Source organism: Apus apus, chromosome Z (genome assembly GCF_020740795.1).
Source record: "Apus apus isolate bApuApu2 chromosome Z, bApuApu2.pri.cur, whole genome shotgun sequence".
NCBI lineage: Eukaryota > Metazoa > Chordata > Aves > Apodiformes > Apodidae > Apus > Apus apus.
In genome coordinates this window covers 73,847,469-73,870,466 of record NC_067312.1, presented here as the reverse complement: position 1 = coordinate 73,870,466, position 22,998 = coordinate 73,847,469, and the positions used below count along the sequence as shown (strand labels likewise).

The following is a 22,998-nucleotide window of genomic DNA, read 5'->3' as shown; positions in this document are numbered from 1 at the left end:
TAATTGTATCTCAGGAAAATAAGTTGGTGAGAGATGCAGTGTGTATGCAATGTGTAGTTATTTTATGTAAAACGGGGGGAAAAAAAGAAAAAAAAACAATGTAAACAGATCATAGAATCATAGCATGCCAGGCTGGAAGGGACCTCAAGGATTGTCTGGTCCAATGTTTCTAGGCACTACTCTAGTTGATATGAAGTGGCTCCTCACCCTGTCCAGCTGAGACTTCAAACTGTCCAATGTGGGGGAATCTACCACTTCCTTTGGGAGACTATTCCAATGTCTGACTTTCCTCATGGGAAAAATTTACCTCTTGTGTACAATCAGCAACTTGTGCCCATTACCCCTTCTCCTTTCCCTGTGTCTCCTTGTAAACAGGGAGTCTCCATCTTCTTGGTAGCCATCCTTAAAATCTGTTCTTCTGTATTTCCCTTACAACTTTTTTCATTTTTTATTCAGTGCCAAGCAAATGTGGCTCAAAGAGGTCTCATAGATAAGGATATTTCAGCAACTTTCATGAACATCGTATGTTCCTGGGCAGAAAAAGAGAAAAAGAAATTACTTCCAGAAAGACTCACAGCTGAAGGCAGCCTTGCAGGATGAGTCCTTACACACATTAGCAACAAAGAACCAGCAGAAGGATGGGTAGCAGGCAAGGAAAACCTCGAGAGACCCAGCCACAGCAAAACTTCTCTGATTATTGCACTTTACTCCAAAATGCAAATCACAGAGAACTCAACATTAGCTCCAGCACTCACAAAGCTAGGAGCTATGCCTCTGAGTGCAGCACACTTCTGGAAATTCCTGTTGCCTAACTTTACCCCAGATCATTGAGACGTGCTTTTTTCTTACTTTTTGTTTTATTTTCTTCTTCTTTTTTTTTTTTTTTTTCCCCCCAGGGATAGGGGGGAGGTGGGCAGGGAGGAAGTGCACTGCATTAGTGACCTTGATTAGCCAAGTCAGCCAAAGTACCAGCAGAACACACTGGATTGATTGGGTTTGCAAGGGAAAGGTATGGCTCTACTCTTTAGGGCTAAAATTAATTTTGGGTAGAATTACCAGTATGATTTCGCTAGAGTTGGTCTTTGGCCTTTCTGATTAAAACAGAGTTTGCTTCTTCCCTGCCTGATGTGGCAGCCTGCTTTCTAAGACAAGAAAATAAAAATATTTATGAAAACAAATACATTACTATGTTGGGAGGAAACCTGGTCTCCTTTTGAAGCCTGCTACAAGACATTAATTAGGTTACATTTCCTTCTCTGAACATCTGAAAGATGGCAGTGCATTCCTGAACCTCTACAAACCACAGAAATGACTGTTTCACAGGACTGTTGATGAGACGGTGACAGAGCTTTAGGACACTGACAGTGTGCTGAGGATAAGGTGCACCTTCTTTCACTCAGTGAATGTAGCAGACAAGGATTTGGGCATGATGGGAGAGGAAAAGATTCAAAAAGGCTGCAAAACATTCTCCCTTTTGTCATATTGCTCTTTGTCTGGGCTGTTTGCTATGACTGTGCACCTATGTCCATTCATTTCCAGCTGTGTTGACCTCTGGTTAAAAAAGAGGTCATTGCCACTTGTAAATACAGGATCTGGACTGTCATCTCAAAGTTTGGAGTTAATGATTCCATCCAATCCAGCTCACATCAGCCTCATTCCTCAGAGGCTCCATGTGAATCAGCAGGACTCCATCAGTGAGTCAGATGAGCTGAAGAAAAGGTCTCTAGAGTGCTGATCTGGGTCTTATGTCTGAACAGCTTGATCTGAAAACAGAATGTTTTATGGGTTCATTGAACAGCTGGTTTGTACTTATATGATGAGAAAAACATTAGCTGATATTAGTTATTCAGATGTGAGAGAGAAATTTCACTTTAAATATATCATATTGTATCTATTAATCTATCAAACAACAGCTGATTGCAAAAGCCTTCTTTATAATTGGCTTATTTCAAGCTCGTAGCAGTAGAAATCATACAATACTCTCTCCATTCTGCTAGTTAACGCTTAGAAGAGAGATAACTGGGAGTGGAGAAGAGAATCATTCAGGTTGTTTTGCTTCTTAGGTTTTTATTCCGAAGGATTTATAGTTTTGTCTTTGTGTCAGTAGTAGCTCTACTGAAACAAAGTTTAAAAAAAAAGATCTACATTGAGCCAGACTTCCACAGTTGCCTAAATCTGTTTCAGGGGTCTACAACATGAGTTTGGAAGGCTCAGCTCCCTTAGGCCAGATCACCATTATGTTGCTGACTTGATGAAAATAGGAGGTTCAGGGGATGTGCCTCCACAAGGCATGCAGCTTCATAGCTTTTGCAGGAGTAAGAGGGCTCTGTTCTGAAGTATCAGGTAAAAGGCAGAAAATAAGGCCTAATTTTTTTATAAGCAAATTAATACAATATTACAGAAACAAAGTATAACTTTGTGATACTTGAGGGCTTTAATCGTGGTAAACTGAGCATTGCCATGAAGAGAACAATTAGGCCATTTACCTTTCCGAAAGGAATAAAAAGGTCTGATGAGAGGCAGCCATGCTGAGAAGGCAAAAGTAAACCACTTAGAGCTTCCCACACTGATGCACAGCACAAGCTTAGCCACTTACTAACGCAAGTGCTTTGTGATCTGTATGCTGTACCTGAGATTGCTTAGCCAGATTTACACTCAGAATCAACTGCATGCTGTCTAATGAAGTCTGCAGACAGCAAAATGGACTCTTTGAAGAGTTTTTGACTGAGACATTCTTGAAGCTCAATTTGAGAAATCTTACATATATTGACTTTCTGTACTATTGCTTGTAGGTGGGGAGTCCACAAAGACTTGTTTCATATATTCTTTTACCTTAATGAAACCTATGACTGTCCTTTGGTGATTTGTTGGGGTAGATCAGTTAAAACCTTAATGAGGCCAGATAACCATTCTGAATTCTCAGCTACTGATTTCATTCCGGTTTTAAGTTAATTAATCTCTAGTATTTATTTTGGTGAGGATTGTCATGGTTGTGAGGGTTGATTTGAGCTGCTGAACCTGAAAATCACCTGTTTTGACTTTGTTTCAGCAGTGCTTTTTCCTGTACATTAAGCTTGGGCACTAAGCATTTGTAGCACTGTAACTGGAGTCAATAAAAAATAAACACCATGTCTAGAAGCTCTTAATCAGTATTTCACAGCCACATTAGCAACTCTGTCCTCCCCCTTGTCCTATCAAAAGCATACATTTAGGAAGGCAGGATATTGCTAACGTCATCCCTTGCATCCAATTCAAAGGAATGATCCAATTTATTGTACTCCTCCTTCTTCTTCTGTGAAGAAGAAAAATTCCTAAATTTGTTGCAGGCTTCTTTTTTTTTTTTTCTTTCAATTTCTTCCTCCTCTATCTCTCTTTAGAGAAAAGGAAAACATCAGAGTATTTGATTGTAAACAGTATGTCGCCTTTGCCTTTAATGTTTGGGGGTTTTTTCATTTCAAATGGATAAATGAGTTCAAATAAATTGCATTCTGGGTGGGTATCTTTACACCTTAATGCTATCAGATATGGGGGAGGGGGGGACACTAGCACAGACTGCCAGCTTTATTCTTTATTGACTGATTCCAGTTCTGGAAGGAAGAGGTCTGTACGGTCCTCTCTTCCCACTCATAACTGGAGTCCTTCAGTATCAGTGTGGTGGATTTCTAGTCATTTTCTTTCCCTAAGGCATAATGTAAAATTTTGCACTGAGGGGCAGTCTGTGTTACTGTAACACTACTGAGTCTTTCTTGCTGCCTGTGTCAAGGATTGAACTTTCCAAATTATGTATTTCAGACGTTGAGAAAGAAAGGACTTAATGGCTGTGACAGTCCAGACCCCGATGCAGACGACTCAGTAGGTCACAGCCCTGAGTCTGAGGACAAGTACAGAAAAATTAATGAAGATATTGATCTAATGATCAGCAGGCAAAGATTATGTGTAAGTACTCTGAGATCCCTTTCATTTTTTTTACTTTTGATATTTCTCTGAACCTGGCAGGCATTGAACAAGAAAGAAAACAAAGGTTGTGAAAGCCCCGATCCTGACTCCTCTTACGCTCTCACCCCACGCACTGAAGAAAAATACAAAAAAATTAATGAAGAATTTGATAATATGATCAAGAGCCATAAAATACCTGTAAGTACCAAAGGTTAGATGGCTGTCTGCTGATAACTGCTGCAGTAACAAACCATAACCCTTTCAGTTCTGGCTTCTTAAGGAAAACATTTCAGCTGGAAACAGGCTTTAATAGCCCACTGTATAATTAAGCACTGTGGTCAGAAAATTTCACACGACATATATTTCTTCCAAGTCTTTACCTCTGACTCACAGACAAAGCCTACTATAGGTGAAACCTACAGAAGGAAGTGAAATACACATATATACATTATATTCACTTGATTTACAGAACTGTTCTACCACACCACTCGCCTAATTTATATCTAAAAAACGACGATGGAAATCTTGCTTTGTGGACAGGCTAACAAACCCACAGAATACTTTCTGTGGTAATATAGAAAAAAAAACACGATGTAGAACTGAAATTCCTTTATATATAGTAATTAGCGCGTTGTGTGCGTGTCACTTCAGTTCTCATCTATGCTAAACTCAGTTGCAGCACTGAAGGGTTACAGCTACTTGCTCGCTGCAGAGAAACAGACTGCATGAGAGCCTAATGGTAGGATTCAGACATGTTTGTGTGTTGGGGTGATTTTACAGCTTTACCAGAGAATTTGCTTTGACCTCATCAGCATTTCTTTAATGCTTTAACGTGAGCTAAATTTTGTTTTAACCAAGTCAAAATTTCTAACCATCAGTCATATGCCTTGCCAGATATCTAAGAGAAATAACTCTGCATGTGCTATTTTGTTTGCACAAGACATAGAAGGAGAAAATACTTTTTCATTATGTTTGATGTTGCATTTATAAGGTCAACAAAAAGAATGTGAAGGTTTGGAGGTTATATTTTGTCCTCTCTTCCAAATGTATGTGAAAGAGAATGTAACACACCAAAAAACTGTCCAGGTCCAAGGAAACACCTGAATTTACACAGATAGCTGCCTGGTTCTAGAAGAAGTCATTTGGATGTGTTCATTCCTCATTCCCACATGTAGGTTGTGTGGTTAGCTGCCAAAAAAAAAAGATATTGGTATTCCCAGGTTGAGCAAAGTCTCTTCTGTACTGCTAGCCAATTGTGTGTGCAAAACCTGATACCTAAGCTGAGAGTACCTTTTAAGGTGGCTCAGATTCTGTCTCATGCATTCTAAGCCTTCTTTCTGCTATTTCTCGGCAGAAGGATTTTCACTTGAGTCCATCAAAATTTGAAGAAGTTCTCAGACCATCACAAATGTATTTTTGGGGAAAAAAAAAAAATAAAAAAATAAATTTCCAGAGATCAGAATGGCACCAAACTTTATAAATTAGTATTTGGAATGGTTGATTCAAGATGCCCTTGTATACATGCCACATGTGTATAAAATATCAAGACAAATACATGCATACTGCATCTTTTTTACCTCCCTTTTATTTGCTTCTTTTGCATGGATGTTTTTCTCAGGAAAAAAAAAAAAAAAAACAAACCTCTAAAGTTGTCACCATGAATTTGGTTTCCTAGGATGGAACTAAGTTTGACAAACCATGACTGCAGCATTTTGGGTGACTGGAATGCTTAACCCTTTTTCACCTCAGAATCTTACAAATTGCCAATCCTTTCCTCTTTCAAGGATGACCTTTGGCTTGTTCAAATCAAAGCAGCAGAATTTTCAATCAGATAGTATTTAACCAAGCTTTTTCCACTTTAAAGATTTTGTTTGGGGTGACCCTTAAGATCCTCTGTTTTTCTCATGCTACCTGCTTTTGTTGCAACAAAGCAGCACTTTAAAACCATTTTGAATCTTAAAAGTTAAAAAAAAAAAAAAAAGCAAAGCACTTGGGAAAAAAAACCTCATTCCTGTGATAGTGAGTTCTATCACTTTTTTATTTGTATAAGCATTTTGAATAAACATATTTTCTATAAAACTAGGGAAATTCTAGGAATTAGAGACAACACAGTTAATCAAAACATGGTATGTCACTTTTGCCCTCCCAAAAATTAATGGACTTTCCCTCTGGTTGCTTTCATTAAATTTAACCTTTTGAGGTCAAGTATAGTCCTACCTCAGTTATTAACTGGGTGATTAACTCTTTTTCCTGGCTGTATTTTGTGTATAATGTAGCTTCCTACCTTGAGGGGATGTTACAGGGTACAATGTATTCTCTTTTTGTGAGATTACTTCAAGGATGCTTCAGAGATACAGAACTGCAAAATGTGAGCATTTCTTTTTATGTAAGAGAGGATATCCCTTGTTTGAATACTTGGCATGCAGAGCTCAAGGTCTGTGTGCTTCCTCAAGCTACTTACCACAAAAGGAAAAAAATCAGTAGGTGTTTTCCCCTAATGCAACAGGATTCTCTTCTCTTGGTGTAGCCCAAGATGCAGCTGGCAAGACTGAGCTAAAGGACAGTACATAATGGAAAATTGTAAAGATAATATCTTTTAATATATATGTAATATATACAATAATATCCTTAGCTGTACAAATCAGTATAACTTCAGTGAAGTCAGGGAAGTTATGTTAATTTACTTGTGATCAGCAAAGGTAGCCAAGAAAGTTCTAGGCAAGAAAGTAAAATTGAACAAAAAGTCATCAAATCAAGTCATTAAATCACTACTTACAAAATATATAAAAGAATGCAATGCCTCTGCCTGGTCTTGTAACAGAATAAAGCTGCTGCCAAATGAAAACAAAATTGGCTTTTGCTCACAACAGCTAAGGCCAATAATGTTTCCTCAGATAATTTTCTGGGGATAAGTATTTATATTGTTTTAAAACATCTGATAATAATTAGGCATTTATTTGTAGTTTTCATAAGAGTGATGAAAGCAGAGGAGACAGAAATAGTCCACTAGAAGGGAGCTATAAGTACCTCTGTCTCTAAATAAATGAAGGCCTGGTTGAACATGGGAAGGATAAAAACAATATTTAACACAGAGTGTTTGGCCCATTAATTGCTGAAGGTTTTGAGTCCCTAACATGCTGCTTTGCACAATGTGCCACAGCTTGTGGAGCACAAATCTGATACAGTATGTGCTGTGCACTGGCCATTTCCTCTCAGGTGAGCCATCTGCCCTCTTTGGCAATGGTGTCCAAAGAAGAACAGACAGAGGGGAGGAAAAAACCCACACACACCAAAAAAAAAGCAAAATGTGGCAAAGTGCATGCACATTAGAGTAAGGCTACACTATCCTAGTAAATCAGCAAATGGCAAAAACGTACCAAGGCAGCAGGAGGTGCTTATCTTTGTCCTGAATTGTTTGAACAGTCCCTGGCATGCTTTTGGCACTGGCCAGATAATGCTCTCCCAGGCAATTTCTTAGCTCTGTTTGGTAGTTAGCCCAGGCCAGGAACAATTCCCAATTGTCAGTTTATATGTAGTCATGATGTTTTTGAGGTTGAGAAAGCTTAATGGTATGGAGATGGACTGCTCTGTGGCCTCAGATGGCCTCAGTTCCTAGGCAAGTTTAATTTACTAATATAGATATTACGCAAGTGCATCATAAGCTTTAATGTCCACCAGGCCTAGCTGGAATAGATATACCCTGTGACTTGCTACCAGGAATGACTAGGGAATCTGCAGTAGGTTGCAGTTCTTGGTGAATGACATACAAGACTGTAATAAAATTTGGGCAGCCAGAGAAAAACTGTAGCTAGAGACTTGCTGCTTAATACTGGTGCTTATCCAGTCAGACCTCTCTAACCTTTAGCTACTGAGGAGAAGAACTAAAAACTACTATATTCCAGGTATAGTATGTATTGTACTGCAAAGCAGAGAGTGAACTCACTTTTCCCAAATAAAACTACCAAATACTCTGCAAATAGATGTAAATATACCCAGACAGTAGATATAATGGTGAAAAAGAAACCCTTACTACAGAAATTCACAGAATAGTTTGCTTGATTAGGTTTTGTTTTTTTGTTTGCTTGTTTTTGAAAAAGAATATATTACAGAAGGAAAGCTAAGTACCTGCTTCAGCTATGTTTGTAAGTTTCAGAGGTGACTAGTGAGACTGGCAGCCACAAGAGCAACCAAGACTGGAGCTCTACTGTTCTGTACTAATATAGAAAAAGACTGCTGCCCTGGAAGGGTTTGGTTTGTACATGGAGAAACACAGTGTAATGATTAAAGTAGACAAGCCTGTTCAGGATTGGCAAGGCCTTAAGATTTGCGTTTGTACCCATGTTTTAGTTTAGATAGCCGAACAGAGGTTGGGATTGGGAAAATAAACTCAGAAAACAGAGACAATATTGGTGCCACCAGCTGTCTACCCAGGCTCAGAGGGCAGATTTCACAGATCTCATGACAGAGGTGAAGAAACACTGTGCAAAGTGCTTCCCAGTGGGTGACACTCAGTCTGACATGAGCTGGAGCTCAGACAGGCCACTTCGTGTGCTCAGAGCCACCAGACAGAGAGATCTCCAACACAGCCCTGAACATTGCAATAACAACAGACTCCATGTTGACTTATTTATGTCTCACATCAGGCTGGAGGTGGAGCTGAGACTTCTATTCTCATGTGAACTCACTGCCTAAAACCTTTTGAAAAAGCAGAGACCATCAGCAGAAGCAACTGGCTTTGAGCTCCAGACACAGCCATGCACTCTGACTCCAATGGGGTTTGGGAACCTCTTTGGTCCTTCTGTGGTCAGTGAAGAGAATGTCTTGCTTCAAAACTTACCTTCAGGCAGATAAAACATTTCAGATCATGCTGTGCTAACCTGTTTGCAAGGAACCCAGACCTCAGTCATGGCATAAGCTGGTACTGCTTGTGCTATGTGCCACGTAAATTTTCTTTTGAAACACAAGCCACAGATGCAGCCAGTGAGCTGGACTTCAACTGTAAAAACATCTGCAGGCAAAAAAAGGTTGCTTCTGGAATAAATGAAGAACATACTTCAGCAATTACATTTTTCACAGTGTAATCATTTGTTTTCATTTTACTGTTTGTGAGACATAAACATTAGTATGTTTCAGGATCCCTATGCAGACCTAGCAGCTTCTTATACACTGAGCACATAGATTCTGAAGACACTGCTGCTCCCCTTCAAACCTTTTCTTAAACCAACCAGCTCTAAGGAAAATACAATCCTTGGGGTGCACTTCAGCCTCTTGGCAAAGGGCAGCAAGTCCCACCATGCAGCCCTGGCTCAGGAGCAATGTCAGCAGATCAATTCACTCAAGTGCCCTACCTGATCTCAGCCATCCTGCTATGTCCATCTCTGACAAAAACAGGCTACATAGTGGGTTCCAGAACTAAGCTGACACGTTGAAATAAGTCCCAAGGCATTTGTGTAATGTACCCTTCACATCATACCTGAACTAAATTCTTGCTGTGTGTTTCAGTAGTTAAGCAAAATCATTCCCCTATATTTAGAACAAAATTACGTCTGGCCCTAGAAAGGGGAGAGGACCAAAAACAAATGAAGGGATAACCATAATCTGGTGGTCAGGGCACAGCCAACAGCTCTGGCTAGCCAGAGAAGAGACATGTGGGTGGCACAAGGTCAGGGTGCCTTGGTGGCCTGACACAGCAGATTATGTGTCCAGCTCTCAACATACTCCCTCTAGATCCTGGAAGACTTACCAGTAGTATCAGCTGCCAGCAACAAAATTAAAATCTGTGATTTCTTCCCTCCAAAGATGTTACAAGGTTGGTTTAAAGAATTTTTTATGGATTCAGACTCCTGAAGATTATACAATTTTTAAGTGGTAAATCAAAGGGTACTTCATTTGCATTCAAGCATTTGAGAATTTTAAATGGAGTCAGGTAATTCTGAAAAAGTTTTCTTTCCATTCAAAAAGACAATAAATAAATTACTTGAAAAACAAGTAAGTTAAATATGGAGTTCTCATGTCTTTGAATGACACCAGAGTTATTCATTTTGAAGAAATTCAGAAAATTGCAACGTCAAAAAAACCCAACCAACACACCCAGCAACCATCTTAGAAAACCTGAGTTGGGCTTGCTAAGTTCATAATGAGAATCAAGTACTGCATCTCCTCACACCCTCTGTCAGAGTGGTCCATAATTCAGTTCTTTTTTGAAAGAGATTCTTGCAAAGAAAAATGGCTCAGGAGAAGATTTTGCCTTAAAGTGTGAAAAGACTACGGAAAAGGCTTCAGCAAACACCACCACTCCCCGTTCTCCAAAAGAAACCTAAAAAACACACACAAAAAAACCAAACCCACAAATAATACAAAGACTGGTGTGTATCTAAAGTTCTTGTATTTGCTGCCTGTCCCTGAGTAGAACTTCGCTTCTTTGAAGCCACTCCAGGCTGAGATAGGAACTTTAAAAAAAAAAAAAATTACAGTGTTAGTGCCTTTAACATGATTTGGGATCATTCTGGTTGCTAGAGCAACATAAGCTGGAATTAAAGCTTTCCCTTTTGCATTCCACTGCTTCTAATTTTTCTCCATGCAATGAAGTCATCATAATCATGTACCTTTGATCTTGCAGTCATCTGTGACACTAGATTAAGATATCAGAAGTGAACAATTGTGGCTTTACAGAATGGAGCAAAAAGAAAATCAAGCTCCATAAAGCAGGGTTTTGTTTTAAAGAAAAAAAAAAATTAAAATATTTCCAGTTCTTACAAAGTAAACGTGCAAGCTGCATTTAAGGAAGATGGAATTATTATTTGAAAAATCATTTTTTAAAAGCCCTGGCAACTCTTTTGAAACCCTTTTCTTGACTCTTGGGGAAGAGGGTGAGAATAAATATTTTAACCACCAACAACAAAATATTTGAACTAAATACAGAGTAACTGTATTTGAAGGCTGTTGTGCTTCTGTACTATTCCCATCTTTGTTTCCCTTTTTTGCTTGTACAGGCTGTTCCACCACCAAACTTTGAGATGCCAGTTTCTATCCCAGTGTCCAACCACAACAGTTTGGTGTACAGTAACCCAGTCAGCTCGCTGGGAAACCCCAACCTTTTGCCGCTGGCTCATCCTTCTTTGCAAAGAAATAGCATGTCTCCTGGCGTGACACATCGGCCTCCGAGTGCAGGTAACACAGGTAGGCTCTGTTCCATCCCATCCTTTAAATGCTTTTTTATCAGCTGCTGGTGTGCTTTAGGTCACTTTAAACTGTACTCTGAAAAACAAGGACTCTTCTTTTTACCAGTCGTAACAGTTTGTCCAAAACTGCTGCGTGGAAAAATCGAAAGAGGAGCCAAAGGGGTTTCTATTCCCAATTTAGAAAATAAAATTAAAAATTAAAAAAAAAAAAAAAAAGGTCTAGGAAAAGCTGAATATTGACTAAGATTAAAGGAAATCGATAAAGGATAAAAGGGCAGACAATTTGCTGTTTCTTAAAAAGGCAGCTTGTCTACTTAATTCATGCAAGAACTCTCTATAACATAAAGCTTATGGAAGCAGGGGAGAAAATGTAGCCAACACAAACAAGTTGAAGCCAGTAAAACAGGACACTCATTAGTTCAATCATCAGTTTAGAGGCTAAATGCAGAATTTATTATCTTTTATGCATTCAGAAGTTCCTTGATGGGTAAATGTTAGTCAAGCTCTGTAGCTGAGTGCCTGGTATAGCAAGAGGCTGTGCTTTGCTCTGGTGATGATGAGAGCTCACCTCTGAATAGGGTAATTGGGGATTAAGTTCATTCAATCTGGCTGAAGCAACTTCAAGATCCTTAAGTACACTGGGTTCAAACAACCATGTGAGGTTCCCAACTGCAAAGAGAAGATTTAAAAATCCTTAGAGCAAATGTCTGTGAAAGGTTGAGGAAATTAAAATGAAAAGCTGTGTAAATACATATTACAGCTTCTGAGTTATGTTCTCATCCAGGACCTTTCAGTCTCTTCCTTCCAATTCTATGTAGAAACCTTTGATTTTTGGGCCATTAGTGAACTAAAATTGGTTAGTTAGAATTACTATGCATAACTTTCAAATATAATTGGTTTCTCATATGCCGTGGAAGTATGAAAATTTTAAAAAGATAGATGTTGATAGATGTTGTGTACTACATGTTTTGTTTGTCCATTAAAGGGAAAAGTCTCATGCTGGTAACACTAAACACTGCAATTTTATGACTATGCATCTGATCCAATGCCTGCTAAAGGGACTGCATCAAAAGAAGCTTGAGCAGCAGGTTGAGGGAGGTGGTTCAACCCACTGCTCTGCTATCATGAGACCTCACCCTGCAGTGCTGTGTCTAGCTCTAGAGCCCTCAGCACAGGAGAGACATGGACCTGAAATGAGTCCAGACAAGGCCACAAAAACTGTCAGAGGGCTGGAACACTTCTCCTATGGGGACAGGTTGAGACAGTTTGGGTTGTTCAGCCTGGAGAAGTCTCCAGAAGGACCTAACTGTCATCTTTCAATACTTTAAGGGGGTTTTTAGCAGGGGCTGTAATGATAGGACAAGGTATGATGGTTTTAAACTAAAAGAGGGAAGATTTAGATTAGATAGAAGGAAGAAATTTATTTATTTATTTTAAATTAGGGTGATGGAACACTGGCATAGGCTATCCAGAGAGGTGGTAGATGTACCATCCCTGGAAACATTCCAGGCCAGGTTGGATGGTGCTCTGAGCAACCTGATCTAGTGGAAGGTGTCCCTGCTCTCTGAAGGACAGTTGGACTAGATGAACTTAAAAGATCCCTTCAAACTCTTAAGTATTCTATGATTCTATAATTCTATAAAATCAGAGAAAAACTGTGGTGTATACTGGAGCAGCCCACTTGAAGAAAATGTTATGAATGTTTGACTGTTATGATTTATTGTGCTCACTTGAGGTATTTAATTTCAACCCCCTAGGTGGCCTGATGGGTGGAGACCTCACAACCGGTGCAGGCACCAGTGCAGGTAAAGAGAAAATAATTTATGTTTATTTTTCTAGGTGAACAAAGGACTTCCTTCAAAGTCTGAGTCCTAAAATAGCTCCATATTGGAGGTGGGATATTAGAAGGTGATCAGCATTGGTTTATTTCCCACATCTAGGGGGTGGGGAGCTGGTATTTGTGCGTCTCTTGTTAGTAGGAAGAGGCTTGTTTTCAGTAATGTGAAAAATCTTGCACCTCAACAAATTCCACAGATACAAATACTCTGCTTTCCTTCACATTAGCCTTTCTGTAAAAACTTTTGGGTCCATTGCATAGCCCTGTCCAGACAAAACTCCTACTGAGGCCAGTGTTAGAAACCCTGCTCCTTTTTTAAATCACAGGGAGGTTTTTTCCATTTACTTTACTGGAAATGGGGTTTCGTTTTATGAATTTAAGCTTAAGTAAAGATTTCAATATTGAGTCTCTCATTAGACTTCAATCTGCTGAGCACAGATTTGATTTCAAGCCCCTGCTCTAAGACCATTGCTGGTCAGCAAAATCTGTTTGCATTTACTTAAATAATCAGTAATTAACTTAAGCTTATTTTTATGTATTTGCTTAAGTTCTTTGGTACACAACAGGGAAAGGATTTTCAAAACACCCATGCAGAAAAAAAAAGATTAGCCTTTTAGTCCTGCTCCCATAGAACTAATGAGAACTGTACTTTGCTAAGGTCTGTGTTATCAAAGCAATGTTGTCAGAGTAGTCCCCTTTGCTCAGTAAACTCAGTGGTTTGTTAGCAATGTCAGCAATGTTGCATTATTACAAATACAGATTACAAAAGACAATGGCAAGATTACTGTTTCAGTTTGAGAAGTAAACACATATGTTTGAGGAAAATAAGCTGAGTGGTAAATCATGGAGCATATCCAATTTTACTGGGTTAAGTGCCCTCAAAAAGAACTGTATGGAAAAATAGTTGGAAGGTCTATTTTGTGCTCTATAAACGAAGGCTGATATAAATGCCAATTCTGACATTGTCTCATAAAATTACTTATAAAAAAATTCTGGGTATAGTGATCTTTTCTCTCTTGGCTCTTCTCAGCCTGCATTGGACCACCCCCCTTTTATCTTCATGCATAGATGAGTCACAGATGTTTGTGTGTTACGTGTGTAGTAAAATTGAAGCTGCACAGCATTGTATCAGAAAGGCACTTTAAACACAGGCTGGAGCTTTGAGGGGTCAATATTTTATTAATTTAGGAGTAGGGAAGGCAGACCACAGGAACTTTGCTATTAGTCTCCTTTGTTCTCAGAAAAAGAAAGCATGATAGAAAATTACAGTTTTGTTAATTATCTTTTGTTAGCCTGTGAAACACAGCTAAAGGAAGATTCATTCTGGCAGCGTTCACATTTCATCTCACTTTAACCTCATGTAAAGCAGAAACTTCAGGAATGGCAACTGAGACTCGGATAGGAAATTGATTGCGCTATTAAGGGGCTCCCTCTTCTGGCATATTAAGAAATATCATTGCCCTGTTACTGGTTTCCGTGTTCATTTAAAAGCACGCTGGAAAGCAATTAGTAAATAAGTCAACGTTTTCTTTTAAAAAAGGCATGTACTAAAATAAAAGTTTGCCAACACATGCACTTGGCTTAATAATCTTGGTGCTTGCTAAAATCTGTATATCAATACCCCAGTTGAAAATCTACATTCCTTTGAAATACGGGTTTTTTTGCAAATATATTAAAATCATATATATAAGAATAAGAAGAGGAATAGCTTGATTATTTACTTACAAATTAAGAATTTTTATTTCCTGCATGCAGTGTTATGCATTAAGCTCTCAAGCAATGTAACTTTGGAGTAGACAATTGATTTGACGAGCATATATATGAGGGGTATTGCTAGGAATGCATCATAAATATTTAATCGTATGAATAGTCTTTGTTCTTTATCTAGCAATAAGAGCTTTAAACACCATTAAAGAAGTGTTTTCTAAATCTCTTCAATGCAGAGCAGTAGGAAGAATTTGATACAGGGCTCAAGGAAGATTAAAAGGTCACTATGAGGTTGAATCCTCTGCCTTAGTTGCATCATTCCACAATGGCACTATTTTGGACAGTCCTCTTTCTTTAGGGTGCAGAAGAATAAACATCAAAAGTTCTCTTTGTTCATCCTTCTTCACAAGAAACAGAGACCTCTGTGTTTTCTTCTATTTGGCATCTTAGAAGCTGGTAGCACAGTCATGTGGTTTAATCTGTTGGTGTTCATATTTCTGGCCAAACTAGACCATTATGAATTTGCATTTTTCTGCAGTGTCCAAAAATAGAATATATTCAAAATCTCCAAGAAGAAGTGTCTAAAGAGTTTCATTTCTGCCATTATAAAATGAAACTACTTTTGATTACTAATACCAAGCCTCAGTTTCTCCACTACTTCCACAAATTACATTACAACAAATTAAATGATACCTGCAATATCAGAAATGGAAAAAGATAAGTTAAGTCTTTGTTTTAGGAAGTATGCTCTTTTGTTGGTTTGGGTTATTTCAAGTAATAACCCTGAAAACGTTCACAATTTACCTTGGGAGTCAACCCAAGACATAAATAGAATTTTTAAAAACTGACTTACTATCCTACACAACTAAATATTTTTAAGTTAACCCAAAGTTATCTCAAGTTTGTTAAAGTAAATTTGTCCCTAGACAAACACTGACTGAATGCTTTCTATCATGTGACAATAAAATCTGCCAACAAAATTGGAGTGAACTTCACATTTAGTATATTTGCTGAATTATAAATATAGCAATGTCTTGGGTAACACTCTGTGAAGCCAGAGGCTTCTGACTGAAAGAAAACAAGAAATATCTGAACCCAAACTGGTATTCTCTGAAAGTAATTTAGCTTACCCCCTAACTAATATGAAGACAGAGTGACATGCTACTTGTTTACAGAAAAGAACTATGTGATGTTCTTTTCAGTTTTAGGGAGTGGAGTCTTTAGCAAAACAACTTAATAAAGAAAAGTGATGTCTACAGAGTTTTAGCACTGTAAATTGCATGAACTCTAGTTTAATTCAGTGGTTCAATATTTACATTGAAAGCCTTATAAAAGATTAAATCTTTTAAAATATTTCAGTAGTTTTAAAATCAAAATGCAACAATATTTGGGATCATCTTTCTTTGCATCTGTACTTTAAACTTTTGATTTTTAAACTGATTTATAGTTTTAGATTTAGTTATATTTTATTATTTTTCTGTGGTTTTCAGATTATGACATTTTGTATTTTATAATTAAGTTTTCTTTTGAATGGAATAAGCCCACCTACATCAACATCATTTCTTTATATTTTAAATTACTATAAATAATAGAATCAAAGGGAAAAGTCTATCTCAAGTTTTAAATCCAGGATGGGCACAATAAAAAACATACTTGCTTTAATTTTTTATTCACTTTCTGTACTTCTTTTTCTCACTAGTTGATTTCTGTACTGCCTCCATCTTGACATTACTATTAAACTAAAAGAGCATGTTATTCAACAGTTGTTGGGGCTCTACAAATGCTATCAGAGAGACTACATGGTAGTTCTCTTCAAATCAAGCACCCTCAAATTACCTTTAAACTTGTTTTTTAAAATTGTTAGGAAATTAAAAGATCAGTAGTGCATTTTGAAACATTCATCTCATGTCTTTTTAATAACTGAGTCCCACACTTACCTATAGATGAGCAGCTAGTCATTTCCTCATGGAAATTAACCTCAAGCTAGAAGTTGCCTTCTCATTTTCAGAGGGCTGTGGTCCTGGATCTGCCAGCCAGCATCATAATTTGCTAGTGCTTTCCTGCCCCTTTTTATTTTCTTGGTCATGTACCGAGTGTGGTTGAATATATTATATATTCTACTAGTATTTTGAACCACACAGAAATGTTTGTAAAAGGAGGGATTTTTAATTTATAAGCCCTTAGAGTAAAGGCAATCTGGATTGTATTTTCTAAAAAACAAAACAAAACCAACCAAAACAAACAGAGGTTTACTAATTTAGTAAAAAGTAATCTGCCCAAATAGGAAATAGATCTGCAAGCAGTAGCAAAAATAAGCAAGAATTTCAAAGTCACCTAGCTGCATTAGTGTCTTTTGAAACTATAAATATAAATATGCAAACTAGCACTAAATATTTTTTTTTTTTTTTTAATTGGAAGGTTATGTAAATATTCTCCACCATACCCTGAAATCTTGTTTGGCATAGTCAAGAGAAGATAAATTCTTCAGATACAGTGTGAAATATGATTCCCAAACCACAGTTTATGGGCAACCTGTTAGGACTGAGTTTGCCAGGGAGAGCACGGCAAGTCATTGCCCTTCCCTTGTTACTCCATGAGTGCAGCTGCCCACAGACCTCTGATCCAAAGATTGGGCAAGATGCAGCACAGCAGTATAGTAAACAGTGGTTCCTGTCCAAGGAAGTTTACAGTCCAAAAGCAAGAACAGGCAGTCATTCATAACAGAGTTTGTGGTGCAATAGTGCCAAATCCAGACAATGAGAATTCATAAACTGGCAGGTTGGCTTAAAATCATGGAGAGGGAAAAGAAATGAGAAGCATAACAGCTCTCCTTCTCTCTTCTCTTTTTCCTCTCATATTATGCCATGTAGTGTTCCTTTCCCACACTTTCCTCCATATCAGGAGGATATATCCTTTTTTTTTTCTTTTTTTTCTTTTTTTCCCTGTGTTTTAAGGAAAGTACCTACAGGTAAGAGATCTGTGTTAAAACAGGAAGAGCACTGGAACTTTTTTGACAGCCCTAGTACATAGTATGAAGAGAATAAGTCTACCAACCAGTGACTGAATTTCATCTCTGTGCAAGCAACACAGGCCTTTCCAAAATTAAGTCCTATTTCTGCCCTAAGCAACTGATCTGTTTCATACAGCTTATTCAGACTCTTTTCCTACAGGTAAAAATCACAACAATGAAAATTTGAGAATAAGTTTGAAAGGATAGATGCTACTGTTGGTGTGAAAATAATCTTGCAAGGGTTGTCATATACAAAGTTTGGATGCATATATTTTCAGCTAGCTCATGAGACCTTACACCAGTGAGGAGGTCCACCTAAGCACGTTCTGAGTAAACCTCAATGAAAATCTATGAAAATTCAGCCTTTGTTAGGTTTCCACCTATTGTGTAAGTGTGGATTTAGTAATTTATTTAGTTATTCTCTGTCTCATCATCTTTCTAATCAACAGTGTTTCAATATTTGTATTTAGAAAAAGACAGCTTGAAAGGATTGAAAGGGAGGAAGCTCTAAGTTCACATGCACTGAACAATTAAGTGAGTCATACAAACGGTGGTTCTTTGTAAGTGGGATTTTAAAGACAGGCGTGATTGACTTCTTTTCCTTTATCACAAGAGTTTCAAATGTTCCTCAGGAATAATTTGGATTCTTTACATAAAATCCATTTCCTATTGAAGTCTGGGGTAATTTTATGCTTTACTTCCGTGAGGCAGGGATTTCACTGTTTATTCTGTCTGTGCATTCTTGCTCATTAACGACACCACACTGTCTTCTGTTGCACACTGCAATCCATATTCTTGTTCAAATTCAGAAAATACAAGAAGGCATTGCAAATTAGCAAACATCTGGATTTCATGCCTGTCTGGGTCCTGAAAGAGATAGCTGATGCCTCCTGGATCTGGAATGCAGCAATGCCTTTGCTCTTAGAAGAAAGCAAGCAATGCTTTTAACCTCTTCAAGCTGGGTCTGCAGCCACACGTGGAAGCTCCTGGCAGTATTAAGTTAATGTGATCCTTGCTCTTTAACTTTTAACATGATCCTCCCATAAGATATTCAATCCATAAATCCCATGTTTTGCAAATCTCTTGCAAGCTGATTTTTCCTCTGGTAAGAGCTGGGAGAGCCTGCCAGAAATAAGAGCCAGAGTAGACAGGGATGAGTTAGTTACTGATCTTTACTTGAATTTCAGAACAAATCTAAGTAGTGTTATCTATGTGGAAAACATTTTCCTTCTGTGTGCAGATCTGCTCTAATAACAATGATAAGTTAAAAATTTGTATTTAATATATACAGTCCTGAAACTTGCCTGACACTGAATTTTACATTCTGAATTCTTCATTTTTTCAACAATTGTGCATTTAACAAAAATCAGGAATCTAACTTTAGCTATTTGGTTATGAAAAAAACCCAACAAATTTAACAGTTATTTTAAAAAATTATTTCAGGAAGCAAAAAAGTACATCATTAAATGTGTTCAGTTTATAGCTGGAACTACTTCTTGTCTTGACATATTTTTCATTTTAAAAGCATTTTTCCCCAAAATTATAATTTATTTCAAACACCCAGATAAGGGAATTAATTTTTCATTAGCAAATAATTTGTTAAAAACAGGTGACTTGTGGAAGACTCACTCAGGCAGTCAGGAGGAGAGACAAGTCCCCTTCTCATCCCAGGCTTGCATCTTTCTTTTGTGTATCTTCAGAAAAGATTGTATTTTTCAGTAATACAGTTTTTTCCCTCTGACATAAGGCAGGTTTTTTCCTATTTGCTGACTTGAGAGCAGATTATACAAGCAGAAGAAAAAATGGCCTTTATTTTGCAAAAACACAACTAGAGTGGAGCCATCTTCTCAGAATGCGAGAAGAAAGAAGATACATGCTCCCAGAATGCATTATTTAATTGCTTTCCTGGAATAAGAATTAACTTATAAACATAAGAAGCCATCTAAGTCCTGAAAACATATTTTGGAGAGGGGGTTATCTGAGGTGAGATTTGTGATTCCTGCACATATTAAGAGGTCAATCCCACTGCAAGATTTTCAGAAAAGCTCTTACACAAAGTAAATTTCAGATGAGCACCATTGAAAACCCTCTGCGATCTTTGGTGTTGACCTCTCCTATTAGGCTAACCATTAGTGTGGAATATCACTGCATTCCCAGTGGCAAGACACTTTAAAATGACTATCTGATTCCTGAAATTTCGTTTGGACCTTAAAAACTTATCACATGGGGGAATGTAATTGTGGTGCTTATGATGCAGTGCTCACGTGTTTGAACTGCAGACGTGTAGTACAAAACTGAAGACCGCTGTATGATTTTCTGAAGTGATTTCTCTCAATAACTACAACTTAGTAACGGTGCTAATTAGGTGGATCTTTAAGCCAAACAGGTTAACTTGGAACATATGTGTACTGAGAAGAGCATAGCTGTTGAAATAACTGTGTTAGAAGAAAACAGTCTTGTGGGAGTGGAAATAATTGAATCAATACAATCAGAAATAAATATGTGTAAGAAAAATATAGCATTTCTTCATTAAAGCAATATGGTCTGAGATTCATGAAAAGGGGTGCCTTTAAATAATTATGAAAGCAAATAGTAAGATGCTATGATCAGACAATACAAGTATACTGACAATAGTAACAGTGCTGCAAAATTTTAAAAACACAACCAGGGCCTGGACTTACATCTTTTATTGTTGTGTCTCTTTGCTAAGTAAAAAAAGGGAGGAATAAGGATGATAATCCTTGATGAAGAAGAGCCTTCCCCCTTCTTTCACTGTATAGTTGGCAGCAGACCCTTACAGCCTATGTGACACACCCCTGTTGAGAGACTGCAAGGAAGGAGTCCAGAGATGTGCTGAAATATCTGCCTGCAGCTTGGGAAACATAATTGCAATAAAGAATATTTTGAAGGGTTGCTCACAGTTCTTTATGTGGGTAGCCACAGGGTAATTCTGCAGACAGTCAGGTGCCACCTTTATATTTATTTTATTAAGGTGTTAACTCTAGACTAAAGTGGGAGAATGCTTAGTGCAAGGAAATACTTTAGAAACATTTAAATATAGATCTTATTATAGCAACAAAGCATAACCGCAGTGTTGGTGATCAGGTTAGTTTGCCATGTACTTAGTTATGCACTTTACTCAGCAGTAAAGTATTTGCATGAAGAGTCATGGTCTGTGATGCACAGGTCAGGTTTCTGTTATCATAGTCTCTGATTCTCCTTCAGTCTCCTTCTCTGGAGACATTCAAAACGCACCTAGACACGTTCCTGTGTGATATGCTCTAGGTGACCCTTCTCTGGCAGGGAGGTTGGACTGGGTGATCTTTCCAGGTCCCTTCCAACCCCTAGGATTCTGTGATTCTGTGATTCTACATCTAAGTAGACTAATCTATTTCGCCATTTGGCTGGGGGAAAAAAAAATAATAATAAAAAAATTGCATCTCATATTTCTAGTCTCCTAGATTCATGGCATGTCCTTAGATTTCCAGAAACACGTTTTGCAATGTGTTTTGCACTGCTGGGAGGCCAAAGAGGCACTTCTTTTCTTCCCACTTCTGCTTGAGAAGCATGACCTCTGTCCTGAAGGAAATCTGAGCCCAGTTGCTGCCTTATGGGTTACACGTGCCCTTTTCCAGCAGTAGCTGTGTGCACCTGCAAATACTCCACATAGAACAGATTGTAAGGATGTTCCAAATTTCATATGGCACTAGCCCAAGGGTTAGAAATAATTTTGACTAGTTCATCCATGTAAACAGTTCATTAAGGTAGCTGGCAGTTCTCGACATGAGGTACTGAAGAGTTGGGTTTTAATTCTTTCCTGATGCGGAACATGGTGCCAGGACTCCATGAGGGCTGGGGGGCAGCTGGCAGCCAGGAGCAGCAGAGGTTCCTAGGGAGGCTCCTAGGGAGGCAGGGCAGGGCTTGGAAGGCAGGACCCATCCCACTGCCCCAGCTAGGGAGCAGGGCTGATGAGGGGCCAGCAGGGCAGACCCAGGACCAGGCATCAGACACCCCTGTGGGGAAGGGAATGGGCCAGGATGTTGCCCCATCAGTGGGGGTCTGAATCAGACTTGGTGAGGGGAACTGAAAGCCTGGTTAGAGGACACTTAAATGTTAATGACACACTGTTAATGACACTAAACAGAGGATTTAGCAGTAAGACTCTTACTGTCCCAGTAGATGGGATCTGAGCCTAAGTACTTGAACCAGCCGAGGGACAAAGCAAAACAGAAATGTGAGCCACAGAACACAGAAGTCACTTTCTGCGTAATATACTACAACAATAAGCAGATGATACACACTGTTTTCCTTGGGAAATTTGATGAGACTGTTTACCTCCACTGCAGAGGAAGCAGCGGAGATCTGCCTGGTTTCCAGAATGAGGTTTCGCTAACACCCAGAATTGTGAAATGGGATGCATAGTATAGCCTTTAGCTGTGCGCAGCTACAGTGCAGGTGGTCTTCATGAACACCTAAATTGCCTACACTATTAGCAGTATTTTAGGGAGACCCAAATACTGTCTTTTGTACCTGCATATGGTAACTGTTGTGCCATTAGAGCCCTTTACATAGTTTTCAACTTAAAAAGCAAGTATTTCCCATTAACAATTATACAACCTACATGGCAAGAATGAGTTGAGTTAGAAAGAGAGCTGGTTATCAACTTTTTCTTATATTGTTGTGGGAAATCTCTGCTTTTTTATTTACACTATTTCTGAATTTTTGGTTTCTAAAGCTACAACGTGGTGTTGTTGAGAAAGTTTTCTCCCCATTCTCTTCTCATTCTTCCGAATGTTTATGCATTTACAATACTTTCATCATATTTCAGTGCAAAAAGCAGCTGATATTTCACAAACTGTCCCTCAGGACGTGGAACAGTGACAGGTTTTAGAAGTGGGCCTGTGCAAACTGCATGAAGTCCAACAAGGCCAAGTGCAACGTCCTGCACATGAGTCAGGACAATCCCAAGCAAAAGTACAGCTTGGGTGGAGAACGGATTGAGAGCAGACCTGCGGAGAAGGACTTGGGGGTGTTGGATGATGAGAAGCTCACCATCAGCAAGCAATGTAAGCTAGCAGCACAGAAACCAACCATGTCCTGGGCTGCATGCCCAGCAGTAAGACCAGCAAGGCCAGGGAAGGGATTGTTCCCCTCTGCTCCACTCTTGTGAGACCCCCCTGCAGTGGTGGGTCCAGTGCTGAAGACTCCAGAACAAGAAGGACATGAAGCTTTTGCAGAGAGACCAGAGGAAGCCATGAAGACAATGGAAGGGCTGGAGTGTTCCTTTTCTCTCTTACATCTCCTGACTTAAATGCTTAGTATAGAGT

At 38.6% G+C, this 22,998-nt stretch overlaps 1 protein-coding gene across 11 annotated transcripts in view; it reads left to right on the top strand.

Moving 5' to 3' along the window:
* MEF2C (myocyte enhancer factor 2C) overlaps positions 1–22,998 on the top strand; it is a 141,123-nt gene that overhangs the window by 99,349 nt on the left and 18,776 nt on the right. For 5 of the 11 annotated variants that reach the window (XM_051642560.1, XM_051642556.1, XM_051642554.1 and 2 more), the window contains 4 exons: positions 3,793–3,852; positions 3,997–4,134; positions 10,929–11,115; positions 12,875–12,922. In XM_051642560.1, the coding sequence (XP_051498520.1) occupies positions 3,793–3,852; positions 3,997–4,134; positions 10,929–11,115; positions 12,875–12,922 (433 nt within the window). Of the gene's footprint in view, positions 1–3,792; positions 3,937–3,996; positions 4,135–10,928; positions 11,116–12,874; positions 12,923–22,998 lie in introns of all 11 variants that reach the window. The other 6 variants (XM_051642561.1, XM_051642558.1, XM_051642557.1 and 3 more) reach the window with 3 other exon arrangements.